This window comes from Bos taurus, chromosome X (genome assembly GCF_002263795.3).
Source record: "Bos taurus isolate L1 Dominette 01449 registration number 42190680 breed Hereford chromosome X, ARS-UCD2.0, whole genome shotgun sequence".
Classification (NCBI taxonomy): Eukaryota; Metazoa; Chordata; class Mammalia; order Artiodactyla; family Bovidae; genus Bos; species Bos taurus.
This window is the reverse complement of record NC_037357.1, coordinates 90466600-90494069: the sequence shown is the minus strand read 5'-3', so window position 1 is coordinate 90494069 and position 27470 is coordinate 90466600. Positions and strand designations below refer to the sequence as shown.

The 27470-nt window shown below is 46.8% G+C and overlaps 2 protein-coding genes across 4 annotated transcripts; one reads left to right on the top strand and one right to left on the bottom strand.

The window, feature by feature from the left end:
- Positions 1–1891: 1891 nt before the first annotated feature.
- On the bottom strand, positions 1892–21940 carry LOC101909003 (uncharacterized). Of its 3 annotated transcripts, none has more exons than XM_059883782.1 (2): positions 17330–21940; positions 1892–11328 (listed from the first exon to the last, which is right to left on the bottom strand). In XM_059883782.1, the coding sequence occupies exon 2, from the start codon at positions 2801–2803 to the stop codon at positions 1892–1894; it is 912 nt and encodes a 303-aa protein (XP_059739765.1). In that variant the 5' UTR covers positions 2804–11328; positions 17330–21940. The 3 variants fall into 3 exon arrangements, 1 of the variants encoding a protein (XP_059739765.1); XR_009493569.1 differs by lacking the exon at positions 1892–11328 and adding an exon at positions 13419–16726; XR_003033434.2 differs by lacking the exon at positions 1892–11328 and adding an exon at positions 13419–14898.
- Positions 7603–10887, top strand: LOC112445040 (uncharacterized). The gene is made up of 2 exons (XM_024988518.2): positions 7603–7854; positions 8995–10887. The coding sequence occupies exons 1-2, from the start codon at positions 7603–7605 to the stop codon at positions 9391–9393; spliced, it is 651 nt and encodes a 216-aa protein (XP_024844286.1). The 3' UTR covers positions 9394–10887.
- Positions 21941–27470: the final 5530 nt, after the last annotated feature.

Here is a 27470-nt window from a genome sequence, read left to right as displayed (position 1 = left end):
AACATTTCTTACTTGACAGGTATGAGGAAGTACTTCAACTGTGGTCTTGATTTTCTAATCCCTGAGGAGAAGATGTTGAGCATCTTTTCATATGTCTATTAGCCATCTGTATCTCTTCTTTGCAGAAATGTCCATTCAGTGCTTTACCCCATTTTAAAATCGGGTTTTGGGTGTTTTTCCCAATACATTCTATGAGTCCTTTAGCTATTTTGGATGTGTACCACTTTTGGGATGTGTATCACTTGCTCATATCTTCTCCCACTCAGCAGGTTGCCTTTTTCTTTTGTTGACGGTTTCCCTTGATGTGTAAAAGCTTTTTAGTTTGATGAACTCCCATTTGTTTATTTTTGCTTTTGTTGCTCTTGCCTGAGGAGACATGTCAAAAAAACTAATTCTAAGACCTATGTCAAAGAGCATACTGCCTACGTCTTCTTCTAGGAGCTTTATGGTTTAAGGTCTAACAATTTCATCTTTAATCTTCTGTTGTTGTGGTTTATTTTTGAATGTTGTGTAAGAAAGGGGTCCAGGTTTCCATAACCATTTATTGAAGAGACAGCATTTTCCGTGATGGATGTTCTTGGCTCCTTTGTCATAGACTAATAGGCCATATGAGTGCAGGTTTATTGCTGACAGAGCATCCCCAACTGTACCCTCCGTAAAGGCTGGGGTGAAGTAAGAAGACCCGGTGACTCCAGTGTCTGTCCACAGCTGGTGGCACACCAAGTCTGGATAAGGTACGTCACTGATGCTAGCCACAGTGCACTGGGGCAGGGATGGTCATCCCCTCCTGGCACAAGTTCCCCAGGGTGGGATGCGATGGGCTCACTCCAGCAGCCAACCCAGGTCGATCCTGGCATCCCCAGTCCCTCATTTAGCCAATCATGAAGGTTTTCACTGTATATGTTACATCCCCTCCATGCCGTGCCAGGCTGGCTGTTGAGACGGGGAGGTGAGGAGGACATGCGTGGCCAGTCCCTGCCCTCGAGAGTTGACTCATTGAGCAGAGAGGAGATCTGACACCCTTAGATGTGGTGGCGAGTGTGTCACTGATCCCCTGTGAGGCTGCGTTGCTAGGAGATGAGAGGACTGACAAGGATCAGGGTAGATGAAGTGGACGTGGCCGGGGAGGGGACAGGGTACTCTGGGTCCTTGCTGTGCCAGTCCCAACTGCAGAATTACCCACAGCCTGCATGAGGGCGCCCGGAGGATGGATGGGTGGCTGTAAATGAGGATATCAGCAGTGGAACCCCCTCCCCACCTCAAAGTCTGTATCCCCAACCTGCGTATTGGGTGTTGGTGATCTGGGGGTCACTTCTGAGACAGCATACTCTCCCCAGTTACAGACTAGGAGCCAGAATCCTGTGATGTACAGAGATGACCAGCACATCAAATCCTAGACCAGAGACCAAGCCATAGGAACCAACAGGCCAGAGAATACTGGATGGGAGTTGGCTTAAAGGCAGTGGCCAAATAACAAATCTGAATGTACCTGTAGCAAGCAATGATATTGAACCATTCATTTAAAGACCTTCCCAAAGAGGGAAGTCCTGGGCCTCCTGGTTTCATCAGTGAATTCTATCAAAGGTTTAAAGAAGAAATAGCACCCATCCTTCACAGATTCTTCCTGAATAGACAGGAGGGAGGAGGAAACATTTCCTAATTCATCGTATAAGCACAGTATTACCCAATTACCAAAGCCAGACTTGACATCACCAGAAAGCTACAGATCCATATCTATCATGAATAGTCATGCATACACCCTCAACACAGTATCAGCAAACCAAATCGAGAAACATTTTGCCAAGGGCTCTGCGAGATCTTTCTTTGGGATTGGAATGAAAACTGACCTTTTCCAGTCCTGTGGCCACTGTTGAGTTTGCCAAATTTTGTGTCATATTGAGTGCAGCACTTTCACAGCATCATCTTTCAGGATTTGGAATAGCTCAACTGGAATTCTATCGCCTCCACTAGCTTTGTTCGTAGTGATGCTTTCTAAGGCCCACTTGACTTCACATTCCAGGATGTCTGGCTCTAGGTCAATGATGACACCATAGTGATTATCTGGGTCATGAAGATCTTTTTTGTACAATTCTTCTGTGTATTCTTGCCATCTCTTCTTAATATCTTCTGCTTTTCTTAGGTCCATACCATTTGTGTCCTTTATCGAGCCCATCTTTGCATGAAATGTTCCTTTGGTATCTCTGATTTTCTTGAAGAGATCCCTAGTTTTTCCCATTCTGTTGTTTTCCTCAATTTCTTTGCATTGATCACTGAAGAATGCTGTCTTCTCTCTTCTTGCTATTCTTTGGAACTCTGCATTCAGATGTTTATATCTTTCCTTTTCCCCTTTGCTTTTCACTTCTCTTCTTTTCACAGCTATTTGTAAGGCCTCCCCAGACAGCCATTTTGCTTTTTTGCATTTCTTTTCCATGGGGATGGTCTTGATCCCTGTCCCCTGTACAAAGTCATGAACCTCATTCCATATTTCATCAGGCACTCTATCTATCAGATCTAGGCCCTTAAATCTATTTCTCACTTCCACTGTATAATCATAAGGGATTTGATTTAGGTCATACCTGAATGTTCTAGTGGTTTTCCCTACTTTGTCCATTCTGAAGGAGATCAGCCCTGGGATTTCTTTGGAAGGAATGATGCTAAAGCTGAAATTCCAGTACTTTGGCCACCTCATGCGAAGAGTTGACTCATTGGAATAGACTCTGATGCTGGGAGGGATTGGGGGCAAGAGGAGAGGGGGACGACAGAGGATGAGATGGCTGGATGGCATCACTGACTCGATGGACATGAGTCTGGGTGAACTCCAGGAGTTGGTGGTGGACAGGGAGGCCTGGCGTGCTGCGATTCATGGGGTTGCAAAGAGTCGGACACGACTGAGCGAATGATCTGATCTGTGTGAGATCTTTCCCAGGATTGCAGTATTGGACCAACACTCAACTTCAGTTATGGGAAACAGCGTATTGATATAATGAAGGACGGAAACCACCTGCCATCTTGACAGACAAATAAAAAGCATTTGACACAGTTCAAGACCCATTCATGACAAATAAGTAAATAACTAAATCAATAAACACGGTCAACCATCTCAGGATAGAAGGGATCGTCATTGCCGTGCTGAAGAACATCCCTGAGAAACATCCAGCTCTCGTCACATCACATCTAGTAGAGTCTGAGTGAATGCTTGCCTCTTGAGATCCAGACCAAGATAGGAGGTCTGCTTCAACCACCTCTATTCCACACTGACTGAAGGGTCTAGCCTGTGCACCATGCAAAAGAAGAAATGAAATCTTGGAGAAATGAGAAATGAAACCCATATCCACACAAATACTTGTCCTTCGATGTCTTTCACAGCAGCACTGTCTGTAATCTCCAAGTAGTGGAGCAGCCTAAAAGTCTGTCAGCTGGAGAGTGGTAAACAGAGTATTTATTCTGTAGCCATGCAGTGAAACAGCACAGATGGATGAAAAGTGGTGAACTTCTGCTTTCTGCTGCCACATGGGTCAGCCTCTGAAGAACTGTGCTAAGTGAAAGAACCCAGACACAAAAGGCCACTTCCTGCAGGAGTCCGTTGATGTGAATGCCCACAAAGGGCAAATCAACAGAGACAGAAATTAGATGAGAGGATGCCGGGACCTGCAGATACTGTTGCGGATCGACTGCTGATGGGTACACGGAACCTTTTAGTGGTGCTGGCAGTGTTCCACAACTGCACTGTGGTGGTGGCTGCACCACTGTGTGAAGTTACTAAAAGTTACTGCCCTGGAAGTGATGGGTGTGATTTGTGGTGTGTAACTGTACCTCAGTAAAGCAGTTTAGGAAGGTACTGCAGATGTCCAAGTGAGACATGTGGGAAAAGATATGCCATTGCTTTTGTAACAACAAGGAGTGCCCCTGCTCCTTCCACGTTCTGGGTCCGGCCTCCTCCACATGTGCTAGATGCTCCCTCCAGAGACAGTCGCTGTGCACGTTAGGACAAAATCCCCAGTGAGCACACACATCTAGTTTGTCTCTAGAGTTCCAAAGAAGGTCCCGAACAAAACTCCCAGCCGACCAGGGCCAAGAGACTGGCACGGGCCTCACTGGGTGGCTGCGCGCAGGCCCAGAGCCAGCCAATCGGAGTGCAGCCCCGCCCACCAAGCTCCGGATCTTCCTGGACTCGCTGACTTCCTGCCCGTGTTGCTATGGTTCCGCGGACTGCTCGCTGTCCAGGGGTGGTTTGGCCGGACCCCGTCGAGAGATTCCCTTCCTTTCTCTGGTCCTTACGGGCTTTCTACTTAACTTTCGTATCCACGCTGTCCAGTCCTCTGCGCGGAAACCCAGCAGAAACGATGAATTTTCTTCCGGGCTTGCGGCGTTTGGGTTTCTGTAGCCTGCAGGTGGCAGTGTTGCTCCACAGTGTCGCCGGGCCGGTTTTTCCTCCGCTATGGCGCTTTAATAAAATAACAGGGAGCCTTTTGCCTCAAGAAGCAGCTGGTTTGGTTTTGTTTTCTTTTCCTCCGCTAGTGCCGGTTGGCTGATTCAAACTGCATCTGAGCCCTTCAGAGAGCCCGTTGTGAGAACTTTCGCCGGACGCACTGACACTTAAAAATCCAACAACATAATATAAGCTGACATAGTGAATGTAGTGGAGGGAGTGGTTACCCTTGTCTTGCTTCCCATCGTTGAGGAATTCCTGTATGTTTAAAGAGAACTTTATTATGACAGTGAGTTTTGACTTCAAAATCATTACGTGAAGTGGAAGTGAAAGTGGCTCAGACGTGTCTGATTCTTTAAGACCCCTTGGACTGTAGCCTGCCAGGCTCCTCTGCCCATGGGATTCTCCAGGCAAGAATAATGGAGTGGGTTGCCATTTCCTTCTCCAGAGGATCTTCCCAACCCAGCCATTGAATCTGGCTATCCTGCACTGCAGGCTGACTCCTTACCATCTGAGCCACCTACAATAATAACATGATGGGGACAAGTGCCAAGCTAAGATCCTGCTGGGTAGTTGATGCTGGACACCACCCAAGAAGCAGATGCTATTACTGCCCTCATATGCCTTTGGGACCTTGGGCACACAGAGGAAGAGTCAGCTCTCCGGGTTCTCAGGGTTCCTCAGAGAGTGTCCCTATGTTCAGGTCTCAAGGCTGTCAGATTGTAGCTTGCACACTGGTTTGCAGGATACATTCTCCTCCCCAGTGGAAGAGTGAAAGAAAATGCTCACTGGGATCGAGGGTAAGACAGCCTGCAATGCTGCGGAAGACTGACTACAGGAGAAGGGGATGACAGAGGACAAGATGGTTGGATGGCATCACTGACTCAATGGGCAGGAGTCTGAGCAAGCTCTGGGAGATGGTGAAGGACAGGGAAACCTCCTGACGTGCTGCATGCAGTCCATGGGGTCGCAAAGAGTCGGACACGACCAACGGACTGAAAACCAACAATAACGTATTTATTACAATGAGATACTAAATGAAAGGGGGCGGGGAGGGAAACTATATAGAAAACGACTCATCCACGCCATCAAGATTATGACATAACACATTTATAATGCAAAGCACCTGGAAGTAATCAGCTGTTAAGGAGTACAAGTTGCTCAGCTCACTGCGAGGTGAATCAGGAAGGGACTTTAATCCAGAGTCGATAGAGAAGAGGGCAGGGTAGTGACCCAAAATAACCATCTTGTGGGGGCCAGGTTGGACAGGACCCGAACATCACGAATCAGGTCCCGCAGTGGAGAGTTCTAAGCAGTTTCGGGGAGAAATCTCCCAGCATAGGCAGGCTGCGAAACTGGCACTGACCTCAGTGCTCCCCAGGGCAGGCCCAGAACCAGCCCTCAGCAACTCCGGATCTTCCTGGACGTCCTGACTTCTTGCCCGCCTCGCTGTGGTTCTGTGGGTGGGTCGAGCGGAACTCGCGCGGTTCAGGGGTGGTTGGCCCAGGCCCCTTCGAGATGTTCCCTTTCTTTGTCTGGTCCGCAAGGGCATCCCCCATTAAGTCCTCTGCTGGAAACCGAGCAGGAAGGATCGATTTTCTTCCGGGCTTGCTGGCATTTTGGTTTCTGTGGTCTGCAGGGGGCAGTGTTGCTCCGCGGAGCCGCTTGCCCGTTCCTCCTGTACCCGTCCGGGTTGAAAAAATATTTCAAAGCTTTTTGCGGTAATCAGCGACGGATATTTTTCCTGTGCTTGCGCCGGTTGGCTGGTTCCAAGTGCTGAGGAAAATGCTGAGACACATATTAAGAAACTGAAAAATTAACAACAAAGAGAAAATATTAAGCAGGTCAAGGGAAAAGTAGCTAATAACATAAGAGGGAAACCCCATAAGATTATCAGCTGATTTCTCAGCAGAAACTCTGCAGGCCAGAAGGGAGTGGCATGATATATTTAAAGTGGTGAAAGGGAAAACCTACAACCAAAAATATTCTACCAAGCAAGGCTCTTGTTTCAGATTCAACAGAGTAATCAAAAGACAGGCAAAGGCTCAGAGAATTCAACAGTACCACACCAGCTTTACAACAAAGACTCATGTAACATCTCTAGGCAAGAACAAAAAGAAAGACCAATGGAACACAATAGGAAGCCCAGAAATAGACCCATGCACCTATGGGGAACTTCATCTATACCCAAGGAGGTAAGAATGTACAATGGAGAAAAGACAGCATCTTCAATAAGTGGTGCTGTGAAAATTAGTAACTTGTGTGAATAGTGTAAGTATAATTAGGTCCCATTTCTTTATTTTTATTTTATTTCAATTAATGGAAAGAGGATATTGCTAAATTTTTTGTTAGAGTGTTCTGCCCATTTGTTCCCCTAAGAGTGAAATTAGAATACTTCCTAACACCACGGTGGGGGCTGGGGGGGGTGGGACTCAAAATCAATTAAAGACCAAATGTAAGGCCAGATACTATAAAACTCTTAGGGGAACAAATGGGCAGAACACTCTAACAAAAAAATTAGCAATATCCTCTTTTCATGTATTTTACACAGCAAGTTCAGTTCAGTCGGTTAGTCGAGTCTAACTCTTTTACACAGTACCACACCAAACTGAATTCTCTGAGCCTTTCCTATATTTTCCTATGTGTTCCTCTAAGAATTTTATAGTATCTGGCCTTACATTTGGTCTTTAATTGATTTTGAGTTTTTCCCCCCCCCGTGGTGTTAGGAAGTATTCTAATTTCATGAGCCTTTGCCTGTCTTTTGATTACTCTGTTGAATCTGAAAGAGCCTTGCTTGGTAGAGTATGTTTGGTTCTAGATTTTTCCCTTTCACCACTTTAAATCTATCATGCCACTCCTTTCTGGCCTGCAGAGTTTCTGCTGAGAAATCAGCTCATAATCTTATGAGGATTCCCTCCTATGTTATTTGCTACTTTTCCCTTGACCTGCTTAATATTTTCTCTCTGTTGTTCATTTTTCAGTTTGCTTAATATATGTCTCAGCATTTTCCTCAGCACTTCCAGCCAGCCAACCGGCACAAGCACAGAAAGAAAATCCGCCGCTGATTACCACAAAAGGCTTTGAGACCTTTACTTCAACCTGGACGGGCGGGGGAGAAACGGGCAAGCGGCTCCGCGGAGCAACACTGCCCCCTGCAGACCACAGAAACCAAAATGCCAGCAAGCCCGGAAGAAAATCGATCCTTCCCGCTGGGTTTTCGGGCAAAGGACTTATGGGGAATGCCCTTGAGGACCAAAGAAAGAAAGGGAACATCTCGAAGGGGCCCGGGCCAACCGCCCCTGGACCGCGCGAGTTCCGCTCGACCCGCCCACAGAACCACAGCGAGGCGGGCAAGAAGTCAGGACGTCCAGGAAGATCCGGAGTTGCTGAGGGCTGGTTCTGGGCCTGCCCTGGGGAGCATTGAGGTCAGTGCCAGTTTCCCAGCCTGCGTCCGCTGGGAGATTTCTCCCCGAAACTGCTTAGAACTCTCCACTGCGGGACCTGATTCGTGATGTTCGGGTCCTGTCCAACCTGGCCCCAACAAGATGGTTATTTTGGGTCACTACCCTGACCTCTTCTCTGTCAGTCGACTCTGCCCTCTTCTCTGTCAGTCGACTCTGGATTAAAGTCCCTTCCGTACCCACCTTGCAGTGAGATGAGCAACTTGTACTCCTTAACAGCTGATTACTTCCAGGTGCTTTGCATTATAAATGTGTTATCATGTCATAATCTTGATGGCGTGGATGAGTCATTTTCTATATAGTTTCCCTCCCCGCCCCCTTTCATTTAGTATCTCATTGTAATAAATACGTTATTGTTGCTTTTCAGTCCGTTGGCCGTGTCCGACTCTTTGCGACCCCATGGACTGCATGCAGCACGTCAGGAGGTTTCCCTGTCCTTCACCATCTCCCAGAGCTTGCTCAGACTCCTGCCCATTGAGTCAGTGATGCCATCCAACCATCTTGTCCTCTGTCATCCCCTTCTCCTGCAGTCAGTCTTCCGCAGCATGGCAGGCTGTCTTACTCTCGATCCCAGTGAGCATTTTCTTTCACTCTTCCACTGGGGAGGAGAATGTATCCTGCAAACCAGTGTGCAAGCTACAATCTGACAGCCTTGAGACCTGAACATAGGGACACTCTCTGAGGAACCCTGAGAACCCGGAGAGCTGACTCTTCCTCTGTGTGCCCAAGGTCCCAAAGGCATATGAGGGCAGTAATAGCATCTGCTTCTTGGGTGGTGTCCAGCATCAACTACCCAGCAGGATCTTAGCTTGGCACTTGTCCCCATCATGTTATTATTGTAGGTGGCTCAGATGGTAAGGAGTCAGCCTGCAGTGCAGGATAGCCAGATTCAATGGCTGGGTTGGGAAGATCCTCTGGAGAAGGAAATGGCAACCCACTCCATTATTCTTGCCTGGAGAATCCCATGGGCAGAGGAGCCTGGCAGGCTACAGTCCAAGGGGTCTTAAAGAATCAGACACTTCTGAGCCACTTTCACTTCCACTTCACGTAATGATTTTGAAGTCAAAACTCACTGTCATAATAAAGTTCTCTTTAAACATACAGGAATTCCTCAACGATGGGAAGCAAGACAAGGGTAACCACTCCTTCCACTACATTCACTATGTCAGCTTATATTATGTTGTTGGATTTTTAAGTGTCAGTGCGTCCGGCGAAAGTTCTCACAACGGGCTCTCTGAAGGGCTCAGACGCAGTCTGAATCAGCCAACCGGCACAAGCGGAGGAAAACAAAATAAAACCAAACCAGCTGTTTCTTGTGGCCAAAAGCTTCCTGTTATTTTATTAAAGCGCGAGGGCGGAGGAAAAAACCGGCCCGGCGACACTGTGGAGCAACACTGCCACCTGCAGGCTACAGAAACCAAAACGCCGCAAGCCCGGAAGAAAATTCATCGTTTCTGCTGGGTTTTCCCGCAGAGGACTGGACAGCGTGGACGCGAAAGTTAAGGGGGATGCCCGTAAGGACCAGAGAAAGGAAGAGAATCTCTCGACGGGGTCCGGCCAAACCACCCCTGGACAGCGAGCAGTCCGCGGAACCATAGCAACACGGGCAGGAAGTTAGGGTGTCCGGGAAGATCCGGAGCTTGGTGGGCGGGGCTGCACTCCGATTGGCTGGCTCTGGGCATGCGCGCAGCCACCCAGTGAGGCCCGTGCCAGTCTCTTGGCCCTGGTCGGCTGGGAGTTTTGTCTGGGAACTTGTTTGGAACTCTCCACTGAAGAACCTGACCGGTCGTGACGTCCGGGTCCTGTCGCCCACTGCCGAAGCCCCCCACGTGCGGGGACGTTACAAGTCCCCTGTCCATTCTCCTCCCTCCCACCCCCGGCCTGTGAACGCGTTCCTCCCGTGGTACACTCGCTGTTCTCTCAGGCCTCACTCTTCTGATCCCTCCTCAGTGCCCACGAGGCACACCCGGTCACCCCGGGAGACTTTTTGTCCTTAGCGATGTTCCCTTCCTCCCTACCCGAGCATCCCTCTGCCCACCGTCCCGCCCCGGGCATCAAGAAAGACCGCGCCCCTCATGCTGTCCTGTTTCCAGCCTTCCTCCCTGGCATCACCCTCAACATGACGTCCTGTCCTCCAGCTCCTTCGCACTACTGCCAGTGCACTGATACCACAACCTCCTGGACACCTCCAGCTCACCGGCCACGCGTCCTTTCCCAGCATGCACCAGGCCCCTCCTGGATCGGCTGAGCCAGGGCTGGAAGCTTTCCCCCGCAAACACACCTCTCCCCGACAAACACACCTGTTGGGCTCCTTGCACCCTCCTGCCTGCCCACTCCCTGCCTGTGTCTGAGTACCTGAGCATCGAGGAGAAAACTTTACAGAAGTGTTTTATCTTGAATCCATGGCGGGAGTAGACCGCTGTTCAGTTTCATGGTCACCTAGCTACACTCCTAGACTACACACTAGTAACCTTCTTCCATGCTAATGACCACCAGCCCCACCCACTAATAATTCGTGGAGAATACCGAAGCAACCCCGTGCGATTTCTCAAGTTTCCCAGTCCCGATCTGCATGCTTTTGCCCTGGCACTCTGCTGCCCCGCTCCACGCCTGCTCCTGACTGCACCCAGCCCCTCACCTCTGCCCAGGATCCCATGCCTTGAACCTTCTCAGGGACTTTGCACCTGCAGTTATCATTCCTCTCTCCTGAACCAGCACTTGCTCCCTCTTCATCCCAGCATTCCACAGCACAGGGGGAAACCCACCGTCTTCCACCCTATTCTGCAGCTCCTGGCACATTACCGATTGCCCTTCAAAGCAAAACTGCTTCAAATTCTGCTGAGATATTGTCTCCTCAGCCCCCTTCCGTGGAGCTTTTGTCCCAGTCACTCCGCTGTAACTGGTCTCGTCATGGCCATCATTAATATCCATACTTCCTGATCCCACAGACACTCTTCAGTGCTCATCTAAACCAACATCCCAGGCATCTTTGGCATATTTGACTCTTGTGTTCTTTATCCCTCTGTTTTTTAATATAGTTCAGGGGCGTGGGGCTTATGTGACAACAGTGTCTCCTAGATGTACTCGACAAGGTACACATTCTACACCTGGATATTGTTTGGGAAGTCTTGGGTCAAATGAAAGACAAGCCAAAGAAAAGAGCGTCCCAGTCACTGCGGGGGAACGGCCCACAGAGGCAGTGGCAGGCAGAGGTGAGAGAGCTCAGACAAGGGAGGTGTGACATGAAATGAAGAGGAACACCAGGGAAAGGAGGGTTGCACCCCATTCACACTTGGGACTCACAGGGGGCACACTGTACAATGACCCAATGGAGTCTTTGGGCAGAAGGGTGGCTGCAGTTTAGGAATTTCATTTTCTGGAGCTGATCTTGGTTCCTGCTGCGGTGCAGGTGAAATCCAAGGGAGGGCTCTGCATCACCTGAGGGAGAAATGTAGAAAGGGACTGAATCTAGATGAAGCCTAAGCAGGCAATGGGCTAGGGGACCTTGCGGCTGAGACTGAGGAGTGGACGTCCCTGCCGGGGGATGGGCTGGACGATCAGACCCAGATTCAGAGGGGTCTGCACATGCCAGCAGGGTGGCTGAGGCTCAGTCAGCCGGGGAGGACCGGGCCCACAGCAAGAGGAGGGAGACAAAAATGCAAGTTTCACCATCCCACCCACGGGCGGTGCAGGTCAGCATCACCAGGGGGAGCCAGGAGAGGAGATCACACCCTGCAAACACACAGCCTGCTACTTCCAATACCATGCGTCTTTGGTTCCTTTCAAGCCATGCTTCTTGAAAGTACAGACACCAGGATCATCCTTATCTGGTTACCTCTCGATTCCTCCGCCATGTGCCCATCCACAGAACATCCCCTTGCTAACTTCTCCCAAGAGCTCCGTGGGCCAAACCATAGTACCCAGTGCTGTATTGGCCACAGACACATTCCGTTTTCAACACCACTTTTCCTTGGTCAGAGTCTGTGATGTGACAGCAGCCCACCCTGGCTTTCCCCCTACCTCTCAGTCCATTACTTCTAAGTATCCTTGTCTGTCCACTTACTTTGATCCCCTCCTAAATCTTGGGCTTTGTTTTCCTCTGGTTTCCAACCTCTGCCCTGTGCTCTTCCACTCCACACATGATACTTGGGTGACCATGTCACCCCCCAGAGCTTTTACCCATCTGACTTGTTTTCATCAGTATCCCCCTGTATGCTGTTGGCTTTTCCTATCACTAAATCTACCTAGGAGATCTCAGCTGGGCCCCATTTTCCCCACAGGCCGAGACGTATGGGGCATCTGCACTCAGATGTCCCATAAGCCCTGCAGGCCTGCTAGTAGCCCCAGGCCAACGTTTCCTGTCTCATGGATGGGCACTGCCATCCACCCAGTTCCTTAAACCACAATCCCAGGCATGCTGCTGGCTGTGATCTTCACTGTGCCATGACTCCCCTGGAGCTGCTCTGGAAAAGGCTCACCCGAGATCTTCCTATTGCCACAGGTGGGGATGGGTTCCTCTGAGAGGCCCTGTTCCTGCAGACACGCTCTGAAGGTGTCCTGAGCTCGGGCCTTCACCCTCTTTTGGATCTCTGAGAGAACCCGGGTGCTGTAATGCACCTGAGAGGTTGAAAGCCCTGTCTTTAACAAGACGATGAGTCAGGACACAGCAGTGCAAGTCCATCGCTGGGGAATGTGCCAAAGAATATCCGGAAGAGATCCCTAAAGAACGTTTAGGGAGGTGGGTCTTCATGGGTGTGCACCAAACAAGGGATTGCTTAACTGTATTTTTCCCAATAAGCATTCCGTTCCAATTTGGTCTTCATCTGAGCACGGGAGTTAATTTGATAACACAGGAAACAGGTTAAAACGGCAACTGAGCACAGGCAGCAGATATGCTGACAGCCAATCCTGCTACATCAACATCAGCAGCTACAATTCTCAGCCATCTTTAATCTTTGATGCACTATTCTGATCTGTCGAATGAAGTTATCTCCACAGTGTTTTAGAAATGTATTCAACTAACTAGGCACAAGGGATCCTGACAAGAACTAAAATGTAGTAAGTTTCACTAACAACAGCAGGGTTTCAACTGTAAAACTTTGGATTCAGGAACATGCAGCAGAGCAAGCACAAGGTCAGTTTTCAAAGTAGTATTAATTTGGGCAAGTTGTCCCTTTCCTCAGCCTAAGATATCTGTCTAGCCTAGCGGGTCATGATGGAACCATGCTTTCGCTGTAGAGAGGAGTTGCCAATTTTCGATCTTCCATTTCCTCCTGGAAGAATGGGTTCTGTTTCCACAGCTGCAAGCTCGGCTTTCATAAGAGAACTTTTTGAGATAATGCTCACGCCAGGGCAACACACCTACTACTTCAGACTCTCTGGGGATGTCCTGCCAGCATCAGCTCTTCTAAAGCCTCTCCAGGGGAGATTTGATGCACAGTTTAGGTTGAGAAACACAATCTCATGATGCTTCACTCGTCCTGCTTTTAAATAGAATACTGAACTGAAGAGCCATGTTTGCTACTAAAGACGTTAAAATATTTTTTTAATTATGTATCTTCCCTTCTGAACGGTATTTTTACATATTTATTCACAGCCATATGTAGAACAATTTCAATGACTCAGTGGTGTGTTATGCCCCCAAGTCCCGTTCCTTACCAGACACTCAGGCAGATGGAGGGGAGGGAAACGCACCTCAGTCCTGGAGGCAGAAGGAGGATGGATGGAGTTCCATTGTCTTGCTTACTGCTCTGCTGAGCATCCCTCCTGGGTTGCTGAAGTCAGGCAGGGGCCCTCGCACCAGGTTAACAGGTATTCCTGTGACCAGAGGTTGGAGCTAAGGGCCAAGATCCGTTACTGAATCTGGGAAACGGAAGTTGGGTCCACGTGATTTGAGAAGACTGGGAGAACAACTAAGTAGAATTTTAGATGCAGGGTGGGTTCTGGGAGCCTGTCCAGAGCCATTGACTTGTGGGCACACAATGGGCGTCTGTGCGTAAACACAGAGACACACTAGACGTGTGTGCTCACTGGGGATTCCATCCTGACGTGCACAGCGACTGTCTCTAGAGGGAGCATCTAGCACATGTGGAGGAGGCCGGACCCAGAACGTGGAAGGAGCAGGGGCTCCTCATTGACAAAAAAAGCAATGGCATATCTTTTCCCACATGTCTCACTTGGACATCTGCAGTACCTTCCTAAACTGCTGTACTGAGGTATAGTTACACACCACAAATCACAGCCATCACTTCCAGGGCACTGACTTTTAGTAACTTCACACAGTGGTGCAATCACCTCCACAGTGCAGTTGTGGAACACTGCCAGCACCACTAAAAGGTTCCGTGTACCCATCAGCAGTCGATCCCCAACAGGACCTGCAGGCCCAGGCATCCTCTCATCTAATTTCTGTCTCTCTAGATTTGCCCTTTGTGTGCATTCACATCAACGGACTCCTGCAGGAAGTGGCCTTTTTTGTCTGGGTTCTTTCACTTAGCGAAGTGCTTTGGAGGCTGACCCATGTGGCAGCAGAAAGCAGAAGTTCATCACTTTTCATCCATCTGTGCTGTTCCACTGCATGGCTACAGAATAAATACTCTGTTTACCACTCTGCAGCTGACAGACTTTTAGGCTGCTCCACTATTTGGAGATTACAGACAGTGCTGCTCTGAAAGACATCGAAGGACAAGTATTTGTGTGGACATGGGTTTCATTTCTCATTTCTCCATGATTTCATTTCTTCTTTGCACGGTGCACAGGCTAGACCCTTCAGTCAGTGTGGAATAGAGGTGGTTGAAGCAGACCTCCTGTCCTGGTCTGGATCTCAGGAGGCAAGCATTCACTCAGACTCTACTAGATGTGAAGTGACGAGAGCTGGATGTTTCTCAGGGATGTTCTTCAGCACGGCAACGACGATCCCTTCTATCCAGAGATGGTTGACTGCCGGGGTCCAGCCCTGGTGGATCCAGGGAATTCGAAGCGGGGACGGCGTCAGCGAGGATCAGGAAACAACTGCTTAATAAAACGTTAATTAAGGATATAAAGCATGGTGAAATAAGGATAGCTCAGCGAAGAAATTCAGTGAAGAAAAGAGGCTGAATAAAGTTCCAAAGCAGGGAATTTACGTCACCTACGAAGGCCGCAGGTGTCCTCCAGTTCTCCCGAAGGAGAGGAGACACTAAGGCCTCCCCGGTCACGTCTTAGAAGCCCAGGCAAAATTAGTAGGCTTGACGAGCTTCCCCACCTCAGAGGAAAAATTCAGCCAGAAGGAGAAAGAAAGAATGACATGGGGAGACCAAGTTTCAGAGAACAAGGCCCACACTTTATTTTCTAAAGTAGTTTTTATACCTTAAATTATGCATAGAGGATAATGGGGGAAGGGGTAGACTCATGCAGTAAGCCAGGCTTTCTTCCTGCAGACCTATCATATGCAAAAGTTTAGGTGATTTGCATCATCTTCTGGCCCGGAGGCCTGTTAACATTTTAAGACCCTTTCTTCAGAAAACTTATTTTTCTCTAAAGGTCATTAGTCAGGCGCCACCCTCCAAAAGCATTAAAGTTGCATTCCTATAGGGCAAAGGTGTGGTGGGCTATAACAAGAAAAAGAATTAACTCAAGGGTCCAAGGTTACAAACATTAAAGCTACTAATTACACCAATTATATTAATCAATACACTGCCAGGGACACAGCAGGTAAGGGACATGGAGACTTAGCAGCAAACATTGGCCCAACAAGTGAAAAACCCTTCACCAATACAATTTCTAATCAATCTTTTAACTGCTCAAAGGAATCTGTATTTAGACAGTTTAAAACATCTCATGCCTCTCACAGTTGGGAGGCTCTGAGCAATCACATGTGGCCAGAAAAACCTATTCAGGGGCAGGCTAAAGGACTTCCAAAGGAGTTTGCAGGTTGAAACACTACCATACCCAGGAACTTTATTAACTGGAGCTGTAAGTTAACTCTTTTTTTTTTTTCCAGAGAGATGTAGTGGGGGACAGCCCCCCGTAAAATCAGAGGTGTAGGTGAGAGCACAAAGCAGAAAGTAGGCAGACTCTGGTTTTGGGGGTAGATGCTCGAGAATTTCCAGAGGGACTCCTGCGGCTCGATCCTGCCTTTGTGTATGCCGAGCCTCCTTCCTCATGACCTTTGCCAGGGGCAGAGCTCCTGCTCCCGGCAGTTGACCGTGTTTATTGATATAGTTATTTACTTATTTGTCATGAACGGGTCTTGAACTGTGTCAAATGCTTTTTCTTTGTCTGTCAAGATGGCAGGTGGTTTCCGTCCTTCATTACATCAATACGCTGTTTCCCGTAACTGAAGTTGAGTGTTGGTCCAATACTGCCGTCCTGGGAAAGATCTCGCACAGCCCTTTGCGAAATGTTTCTCGATTTGGTTTGCAGGTACTGTGTTGAGGGTGTATGCATCGCTATTCATGATAGATATGGGTCTGTAGCTTTCTGGTGATGGCAAGTCTGGCTTTGGTACTGGGGTAATACTGTGCTTATAGGATGAATTAGGAAATGTTCCCTCCTCCCTCCTGTCTATTCAGGAAGAGTCTGTGAAGGATGGGTGCTATTTCTTCTTTAAACCTTTGATAGATTTCACTGGTGAAACCAGGAGGCCCAGGATTTCCCTCTGTGGGAAGGTCTTTAAATGAATGGTTCAATATCGTTGCTTGCTATAGGTACATTCAGATTTGTTATTTGGCCACTGCCTTTAACCCAACTCCCAACCAGTGTTCTCTGGCCTGTTGGTTCCTATGACTCGGTCTCTGGTCTAGAATTTGACGTGCTGGTCATCTCTACACATCACAGGATTCTGGCTCCTAGTCTGTAACTGGGGAGAGTATGCTGTCTCAGAAGTGACCCCCAGATCACCAACACCCAATACGCAGGTTGGGGATACAGACTTTGAGGTGGGGAGGGGGTTCCACTGCTGATATCCTCATTTACAGCCACCCATCCATCCTCCGGGCGACCTCGTGCAGGCTGTAGGTAATTCTGCAGTTGGGACTGGCACAGCAAGGACCCAGAATACCCTGTCCCCTCCCCGGCCACGTCCACTTCATCTACCCTGATCCTTGTCAGTCCTCTCATCTCCTAGCAACGCAGCCTCACAGGGGATCAGTGACACACTCGCCACCACATCTAAGGGTGTCAGATCTCCTCTCTGCTCAATGAGTCAACTCTCGAGGGCAGGGACTGGCCATGCAATTCCTCCTCACCTCCCCGTCTCAACAGCCAGTGTGACACAGCATGGAGGGGATGTAACATATACAGTGAAAACCTTCATGATTGGCTAAATGAGGGACTGGGGATGCCAGGATTGACCTGGGTTGGCTGCTGGAGTGAGCCCATCGCATCCCACCCTGGGGAACTTGTGCCAGGCGGGGATGACCATCCCTGCCCCAGTGCACTGTGGCTAGCATCAGTGACGTACCTTATCCAGACTTGGTGTGCCACCAGCTGTGGACGGACACTGGAGTCACCGGGTCTTCTTACTTCACCCCAGCCTTTACGGAGGGTACAGTTGGGGATGCTCTGTCAGAAATAGACCTGTGCTCATATGGCCTATTAGTCTATGACAAAGGAGCCAAGAACATCCATCACGGAAAATGCTGTCTCTTCAATAAATGGTTATGGAAAACTGGACCCCTTTCTTACACAACATTCAAAAATAAACAACAACAAGAGAAGATTAAAGGCGAAATTGTTAGACCTTAAACCATAAAGCTCCTAGAAGAAGACATAGGCAATATGCTCTTTGACATAGGTCTTAGCATTAGTTTTTTTGACACGTCTCCTTAGGCAACAGCAACAAAAGCAAAAATAAACAAATGGGAGTTCATCAAACTAAAAAGCTTTTACACATCAAGGGAAACCGTCAACAAAAGAAAAAGGCAACCTGCTGAGTGGGAGAAGATATGAGCAAGTGATACACATCCCAAAAGTGGTACACATCCAAAATAGCTAAAGGACTCATAGAATGTATTGGGAAAAACACCCAAACTCTGATTTTAAAATGGGGCAAAGCACTGAATAGACATTTCTGCAAAGAAGAGATACAGATGTCTAATAGACATATGAAAAGATGCTGAACTTCTCCTCATCAGGGATTAGAAAATCAAGACCACAGTTGAAGTACTTCCTCATACCTGTCAAGTAAGAAATGTTGGGGAGGATGTAGAGAAAAGGAAACCCTCCTCAGGTGTTGGTGGAAATGTATATCGGTGCAGCCACTATGGAGACAATGAGGGTTTCCTCAAAAACTGAAAACAAGAACTACCATATGATCCAGCAGTTCCACTTCTCGGTATTTTTCTCAAGAATAGAAGAAACACTAGTCACAAAAGATATACGTGCTCCTCTGTTCACTGCAGCGTTATTTACAGCCAAGGGGAGCCAAGATATGGAAGTGCCCATCAATAGATGAGTCAAAAAGGAAGAAATGGTACACACACACACACACACACACACAGTGGAATATTACTCAGCAATAAAAAAAAAATGAAATCTTGTCATTGTCGACAACATGGATGGACCTAGAGGGTGTTATGCCAAGAAAAACTAGGCACACAGAGAAGGACAAATACCACACAGTTTTATTTACATGTGGAACCTCAGAAATAAAATAAGAGAACACGGGAAACAAGACAGAAATAGACTCAGAGACACAGAGAACAAACTGGTGGTTACCAGAGGAGGAGGGAGTAGGGAGATGTGTAAAACAGGGAAGGGATTAGGAGCTACAAACTTCCAGTTATAAAATAAGTCATGAGAATGGAATGTACATACAGGGAATATAGTCAATAATCTTGTAAGAAATCTCTGTGGTGACACATGGTAACCAAACTTATCCTAGCAATTCATTTCATAATGTTTAAAACTATGGAATCACTCTGTTGTGCACTTGAAACAAATATAATATCATATGTGAAATTTGGGCCTCCGCAGTGGCTCAGCGGTAAAGCATCCTCCTGCAATGCTGGAGCTGCAGGAGGCGTGGGTTGGAGGAGGGCATGGCAACCCACTCCAGTACTCTTGCCTGGAGAATCCCATGGACAGAGGAGCCTGGCGGGCTACAGTCACGTGGTCACAAAGAGTTGGACATGGCTGATGTGACTTAGCATGCACACACACATGACAACTTTACTGAAGAAATAAAGAGCGGGGGCTCTGAATGGAGGATGCCGAAGTTTGTGGGTCACTTTTCCTCTGGTGGCCTATGTGACTCTGAGCAATTCCCCTAACTTCTCTGTCCTCTGGTTTCTCACCTCATCAATTAGGATTGAAATCTTCCAAACTGATGGGTCTTTGAAGGAGGAGTAACTAAGGTGACAGAAAGAAATATTTGAATGTGGTCTGATACCTGGTAAAGGATGAACAACCTTGAAATGCCATGTTAGCCCTGCTAAACGTGCCCACACAGACTAAACGCATGCCTCTGAGTTTCAAGAAGAAAAGCTCCCTTGGGAGACAAGTCCTGCAAGATGGGCTGAGCTCTGAAGCTCTCTGATGAGATCACAAGTTCATACTCCAGTAAATATACCTGTTCTCAAGCGCCTCTGTCTGCAGAAGACTCGTGGATTTCTGCAGAAATACAGCTCTGGGGACTAGCTGAGAGCACAGACTGACACACAGCAGAATTCATTTTCACTTCTGAAGAATCTCACAGGCACTTGCTGGCTACACAACACTGGGCTCTGAGTGTGGGGAGGAAAAGTACATTTCATCACTCATGTCTCCTGTAATGAAAAGGGAAGCTATTTGTTATTAGGGCAAAGATGTTTGTGAAGCACAGATCTGAGAAAGGTCTTCTATTCAGAATACATAAGGAATTTTAAAATTGCAAAGGACAAAATGTAGCAAAAGAGGACAGATCCTTGTGCCAGGGATTGGGGTGTGGGAGGGGAAACCAGAAAGGGGCAGCACCTGGGCGTTTTTAGGGTGATGGACGTGGCCTGTGTCCTGGTCGTGGTGGTGATCACTGGAATCTCTCCGTGTGTCAGAGCTCAGAGAGCTGCACACCCAAGGACAAGCTGGCCAGGAATTCCCTGGTGGTCCAGTGGTTCAGAATGTGCCTGCCATATAAAATTAATACACAGAAATCCCTTGCATTCCTATATACTAATAAGGAAAAATCAGAAAGAGTAATTAAGGAAACAATCCCATTCACCACTGCAATGAAAAGAATAAAATACTTAGGAATAAATTTACATAAAGAAACAAAAGACCTGTATACAGAAAGCTATAAAAAAAAAACTGACAAAAGAAATCAACAATGACACAAATAGATGGAGAAATGTACCACATTCTTGGATTGGAAGAATCAGTATAGTGAAAATGACTCTACTACCCAAAGCAATCTGTAGATTCCTCACAATCCCAATTAAACTACCAAAGGTATTTTTCACAGAACTAGAACAAATAATTTCACAGTTTGTATGGAAACACTAAAGAGTCCGAATACCCAAAGCAATCTTGAGAAAGAAGAATGGAACTGAAGGAATCAACCTTCCTGACTTCAGACTATACTACAAAGTTACAGTCATCAAGACAGTAATGGTACTGGCACAAAGACAGAAATACAGATCAATGGAACAAAATAGAGAACCCAGAGATAAATCCACACACCTATGCACACGTTATCTTTGACAAAGGAGGCACAAATATACAATGGCGTAAACAAAATCTCTTCAACACGTGATGCTGGGGAAAATGCTCAACTATGTGTAAGAGAATGAAACTGGAACACTTTCTAACATCAAACACAAAAATAAACTCAAAATGGATTAAAGATCTAAATGTAAGACCAAAAACTATAAAACTCTTAAGAGGAAACCATAGGCAGAACACTCTCTGACATAAATCACAGCAAGATCCTCTATGACTCACCTCCCAGAGTAATGGAAATAAAAACACAAATAAACAAAAGGGACCAAATTTAACTTAAATGCTATTGCACAATGAAGGAAACTATAAGCAAGGTGAAAAGACAGCCCTCAGAACGGGAGGAAATAATAGCAAATGAAACAACTGTCAAAGAATGAATCTCCAAAATATACAAGCAGCTCATGCGGCTCAATACCAGAAAAATTAACAACCCCATAAAAAGTGGACAAGAGACCTGAACAGACATTTCTCCAAAGACATACAGATGGCTACCAAACACATGAAGAGATGCTCAACATCATTCATTATTAGAAAACTGCAAATCAACACCACAATGAGGTATCATCTCACACAGGTCAGAATGGCCATCATCAAAAAGTCTACAAACAATAAATGCTGGAGATGGTGTGGAGAAAAGGGAACCTTCTTCCACCGTTGGTGGGAATGCAAACTGGTACAGCCACTATGGAGAAGAGAGTAGAGATTCCTTAAAAAACTGGGAATAGAACTGCCACAAGACCCAGCAATCCCACTGCTGGGCATACACCTCGAGGAAACCAGAAGCGAAATAGACACATGTCCCCTCAATGTTCACAGCACCACTATTTACAATAGCTAGGACAGGGAAGGAACTTAGATGTCCATCAGCAGATGAATGGATAAGGAAGTTGTGGTGCATATACACAATGGAATATTACTCAGCTATAAAAAGGAATGCATTTGAATCAGTGCTAATGAGGTGGATGAACCTGGAGCCTGTTATACAGAGAGAAGTAAGTCAGAAAGAGAAAGACAAATACTTATATTAATGCCTATATATGGAATTTAGAAAGCAGGTAGCAACGATTCTACATGCAAGGAAGCAAAGGAGACAGAGATGTACAGAACATACTTTTCAACTCAGTGAAAGAAGGTGAGGGAAGGATGATTTGAGAGAATAGCAGTGAAACATATACATTACCATATGTAAAACAGATGACCAGTGCAAGTTCGATGCATGAAGCAGGGCACCCAAAGCCGGTGCTCCAGGATAAGCCAGAGGGATAGGGTGGGGAGGGAGGTGGGATGGGGGTTCAGGAGGTGAGGACACACGTATACCTGCGGCCGATTCGTGTTGATATATGGCAAAACCTATCACAATATCGTATAGTAACTATTCTCCAATTAAAATGAATTGATGATTAAAAAAAAAAAAAGAATCCACCTGCCAATGCAAGAGGCAGGCGTTCAATCCCTAGACCAGGAAGACTCCACGTGCCGCAGGGCAACTAAGACTGTGTGTCACAACCACTGAACCCACCTGCTCCGACTACGGAAGCCCCCGAGCCTAGAGGCCATGCTCCGCAACAAGAGAAGTCGTGGAAATGAGAAGCGCATGCACCGCCACTAGAGAGGACTCCTCCTCCTCCACAACTAGAGAAAGCCCTCGTGCAGCAACAAAGACGCAGTGCAGCCAACAATGAATAAATAAATAAGAAGAAAGAAAACCAGGCCAATCTTACTGTATGTTTCTTTGAAAAATCCAATGGTAGATACCGAAGCAGGTGCATCTCTCTATATCCTTTGAATGATCATATGTTGGGTGAAGCTAACAAAAATTACATCACAGGCTATGTTAAAACTTTAGATCAGCTTCCCAGGCACTGCTCTTTTCTAGAGAGCTACTTTTCTCAGAGAACTGTTACCTAGGAACTTTAGTCACCGGAACTGAGGCCTCCACCACATTCCAGGGCAGAAAGCAAAAAGACATTAGGAAGACACGGTTCAAATCCTATGAGTTTATGAGTTGCCTGTGACCACAGCCTAGGATGACCACACATCCCAGAAAGAGTCTCTTCACATTTCAGTAACTGAAACCTGTATTTCAGCCACTCAGTTCAGTTCCTTCAGGCCACTGCTGTGCCCTTAAACAAACACTTGGTGTGAAACACTTGGAAAATGACCTTAATCCAATTCACTCCCAACCTCTTTTCACATGTCACAAGGAGTCTCTCACGATATTTCCTCACCTAGAAAGCCAATTCTCAGATAAAGAAAAGAATTCACACACACACCTTGTGAAGAAATACTGAGATTTTAGAAAGTGACTCCCAACTAGCCCATGGTTCATCACTCTTTTCTCTCTTCTCCCTCCATCCACTCTGAGAAAGGAATATTTGGCCATGCTGTCTGATTTGCCCACCAAGTTAACTGCTCATACCACACACAGGATGTTGTTTCAAGTGAGCCTACACACAAGGCATTGACACCAGCCAGCCCTACTGAAGTCGGCTACCTGGGGGCAGGGAGGTGGCCGGGGCAATAAATTCATCATCTCATTTCTTTCATCACCCTACCCCATTTCATTCCCTGCAGTCACTTGGCCCAAACGAATAACGATCTCGCACCAAATCAGTGCTTAAAGCACCACCGCCTCAAGTTTCCTTTGTTATCTCACATGGCTTCTGAGGCCAGGGAACAGATTTTACTTGAGAAGAGTAAAGCTAGAGAGACAACCCATTGGCCAGAGACTCTGTTTGGGAGGTGACGTCTCTCAGTGTACTCTTTTCGACCCCATGGACCAAGGCTCCTCTGTCCAGGGGATTCTCCAGGCAAGAATACTGGAGTGGGCTGCCATGTCCTCCTCGAGGGAACCTTCCTGACCCAGGGATTGAACCCAGGTGTCCTAATTCCCCTGCACTGCAGACAGATTATCTACCGCTGAGCCCCCGGGAAACCCATGATGAACCTAGATAGCATATTAAAAAGCAGAGACATCACTTTGCTGACAAAGGTCTGCAGAGTCAAAACTATGGTTTTTCCAATAGTCGTGTACAGATGTGTGAGTTGGATCATTAAGAAGGCTGAGTGATGCTTTCGAATTGTGGTGCTAGAGATGACCCTTTAGAATCCCTCAGACTGTAAGGAGAACAACCCGGCCAATCCTAAAGGAAATGAATACTGAATACTCTGAATACTGACTGGAAGGACTGATGCTGAAGCTGCAATACTTTGGCCACCTGATGCAAATAGCTGACTCATTGGAAAACACCCTAATGCTGGAAAAGATTGAAGGCAGGAGGAGAAGGGGGCGACAGAGGGTGAGATGGTTAGATAGCATCACCAACACAATGGACATTAATTTGATCAAACTCAGGGAGATAGTGTAGGACAGAGGAACCTGGCGTGTTGCAGTCCATGGGCTCGTTAATAGTCGGACACGACTGAGTGACTGAACCACCACCACCACCACCCTACCTTTGAGCTTCCCTAAGGTGCCACAGTCCCACTCTCAGCAGGGCTAAGAAGCTTTCTGTGTCTGTCAGTGTTAAAGGCTGAGACTCAATGTCTTCACACTCTCAGCACCCCTGCTTAGGGTTGATGGCGGGTCCTTAGAACGCTCATCACTCCCTCCCCAAGCTCAGACCAGGGAGCCTTCTCACAACAGTAATGGAGCACCCTACCCTGGTACAGAATTGGGAGTTGGAGCTGTTTACCCTCTCAATGTGTTTTCTCCCTTTACATTCACTTCCACATTTCTTCCTTGAGTCACTGAATCCAACTCCACTCATCCCCAACGGGTTCCTGTAACAAGCTGCACCTGCATCTCTAGCCCATCTCTAGCACCACATGCACAGGGTGGGTGCATGTACCCCCTGCGCTATGTATCTTCTTTCTCCTTTCTCTTCGGAATCTGTTGACTCCCAGACATCACAAAAAGGGCTCCAGATCGCCCACAAAGGGGGCAGTGCTGCAGGGGAGGCTGTGACTCTCATCCACAGCCTGGGTCAAAGCAGGACTGTGTTATAAGCGCCACAAGCTGCCCCACTGCATCATGGGAGCCAAAAGAGCAAAGGTCTGAAAGTCCTAACACAGACATTTCCGTGCATAGAACACCAGTGTCTTCCCTGGGACCTGTGAGCTGTTGTTTGGTTTGGGCCTATACCGTCAGTGACCTTTTTCACAACGCTTGCAGGTTTAGCCAGCCTTCCATCAGGAACTCTCTACTCCCCACAGCCCCCCCACCTACTGTACCAAAGATATTACTTCTGACTTCAGTGCGCTGATTGGGTTTTCACCTGGCAGGGATACCAACACAACTTTTTTATGCTGAAACCTCAAGATACCTGAGGAGAATGAGTCTTCAGAAAGTCCATTTTTCAATTATAATTGAAAAACGGCCTGTGTAATAATGAAGATACAACACATTAAAATACTAATAAAATGTTACTTGGAAATTATCTAGAATGTCACCCTTAAGAGAAAAAAACTTAATATGTGGTCTATTGCTTTCCAGGTTTTGTTCTCTGCATTTAAGAAAATTACGAGATGGGGGAGGTAATTTCTTCATCATATTGTATCTGTGGTTCTCTCTGTTTATCACTATGGTTATGCTACTTTCCATAATGATGAGCGTGCTCCACTAACATCGGTGAGAGGAAACACTGTTTAGACCTCGGTATGGACCAGGAACTGTTCTCTGTGATGTGTGCACGTTGACATGACACCCCATGGCCTTTCACACACCTAGGAGACACTGCGTTCAATCTATACACCGACCATAGTAATGTTTCATGCGGATAGAGAGGTTGATCTGCCTTTTGATCCAGAGTACACCAGACACTGCACTGTATTCCAGATTGGGGGTGAGATACCACACCTGGCTGTTTCTCTCTGGCCTGGGCACCAATCTGACTCACAATCTAGTCACCAGCTAGGTGACTTTGTGCAGATTCATTCACCCATTAACGTCTCTGTGTCTCTGCTCCTCAGCTGCCGAAAGGGAGGATAGCATTAAAAATGCTTACGTCACAGTGTTGCTATGAGTACTCAAAGACTTCATTATGTGTATACGTACAGAGAGCTAAGCACGGTCCAGAGGGGAGCTCTTCTTCTTGTGTCTCTTCACTTCTGTTTCCGCTTGTACTAGTAGCCCCCTGTCCCTGCCGCCACACTTTCACCTCCCCCACCCCCACTCTGCTCTCTCTCCCCTGTGCCCCTGTCCTCAGACTCTCCATCCCAAAACACAGCTGAACATCTCCTCACGATTTACCCCAGAAAATACCCATACCATCATCCTTGGATTAAACAATCATGAATATTAGCAGAAAAGATAAGAAACACAATAAACGGGCAATGTTAAAACTACACAAGAAATAAGGCATTACTGATGAAAGTCTGACTACTAATATTTTCATATCTTCATCAGATTCAGATCTTCAGCTTTTGATATACGAGAATTAGACTTGATAAAACAATGGCAGAAAAGGTAATGCAACGTGGTTCCTTAAATAAGACCTAACACAATGGGGGCACACGGTGTGTTCACGGGATGAGAAATTCAATATAATTAGGATGTCAGTAGTCCGCATACAGATCCATCAGTTTCATACAATTCCTGTCAGAAATTTCAGCAGGACTTTTTTGTACATATAGACTAACTGATGATAAAATTTCTGTGCTAAGGCAAACGAACTAGAATAGCCAAATTATTCTGAAAAACAACGTTTGAGGATTAACACTAACCTGAAATTTACTTTGTACCTTCAACCAAAAGTTGTAAGCAACTAAGTGTCTATGAAGGGATGAATGGATATAGAAAACGTGGTGACACCGGTCAGAACGGCCACCATCAAAAAGTCTACAAACGACAAATGCTGGATAGGGTGTGGAGGAAGGGGAACGCTCTCACTCAGTTGATGGGAACGCAAACCACTATAGCCACTGTGGAGAACAGTGTGGGATTCCTTTAAAAACTGGGACTAGAACTGCCATGTGGCCCAGCAATCCCACTGCTGGGCAGACACCCCGAGGAAACCAGAAGTGAAACAGACACATGTACCCCAACGTTCACTGCAGCACTGTTTACAATAGCTAGGACATGGAAGCAAGCTGGATGTCCATTGGCAGACGAACAGATAAGGAAGTTGTGGTACATATACAATGGAATATTACTCAAGTATTAAAAGGAACGCACTTGAGTCAGTTCCAATGAGGTGGATGAACCTGGAGCCTGTTATACAGAGTGAAGTAAGTCAGAAAAAGAGAAATACTGTATATTAACGCATATATATGGAATTTAGAAAGACAGTACCAACGACTGTACATGCAGGGCAGCAAAGGAGACACAGACATAAAGCAAAGACTCTGGGACTCAGTGGGAGGAGAGGGTGGGATGATTTGAGAGAATAGCACTGAAACATGTACATCACCATATGTAAAATAGATGACCAGTGTTAAGTTCCATGCATGACGCAGGGCACCCAAAGCCGGTACTCTGGGACAACCCCGAGGGATAGGGTAGGGAGGGAGGTGGGAGCAGGGTTCAGGATGGGGGGACACGCGAATCCCTATGGCCGATTCATGTTGATGTATAACAAAAACATCACAATATTGTAAAGTAATTACCCTCCAATTAAAATAAATAAAAAGGAGGAAATGTGGCGATATATACAATGGAATATTTATTATTCAGTCACAAAGAAGAAAATTCTGCCTTTTGCAACAACATGAATGGACTTCAAAGGCTTTATGCTAAGTGAAAAAGGTGAAAGAGAAAGACATATATTGTATCTTCTCACTTATATGCAGAATCTAAAAAAGTCAAACTTACAGAAATTTCTAAGGTTTCAAGGGCCTGGAGAAAATGTTGAATACAGGGTACAAACTTACAGGTATGAGATGAATAAGTTACGCGGATCCAATGTATA

What these genes read in the sequence shown, in the direction of transcription:
- LOC101909003 (XM_059883782.1), bottom strand. Translation starts at nt 2,803, where the DNA reads ATGTCCATCGAGTCAGTGATGCCATCCAGCCATCTCATCCTCTGTCGT.
- LOC112445040 (XM_024988518.2), top strand. Translation starts at nt 7,603, where the DNA reads ATGCCAGCAAGCCCGGAAGAAAATCGATCCTTCCCGCTGGGTTTTCGG. An exon ending in CTGCCCTGGGGAGCATTGAG is followed by an intron (nt 7,855 to 8,994) that starts GTCAGTGCCAGT and finishes TTAAACATACAG; the next exon opens with GAATTCCTCAACGATGGGAA.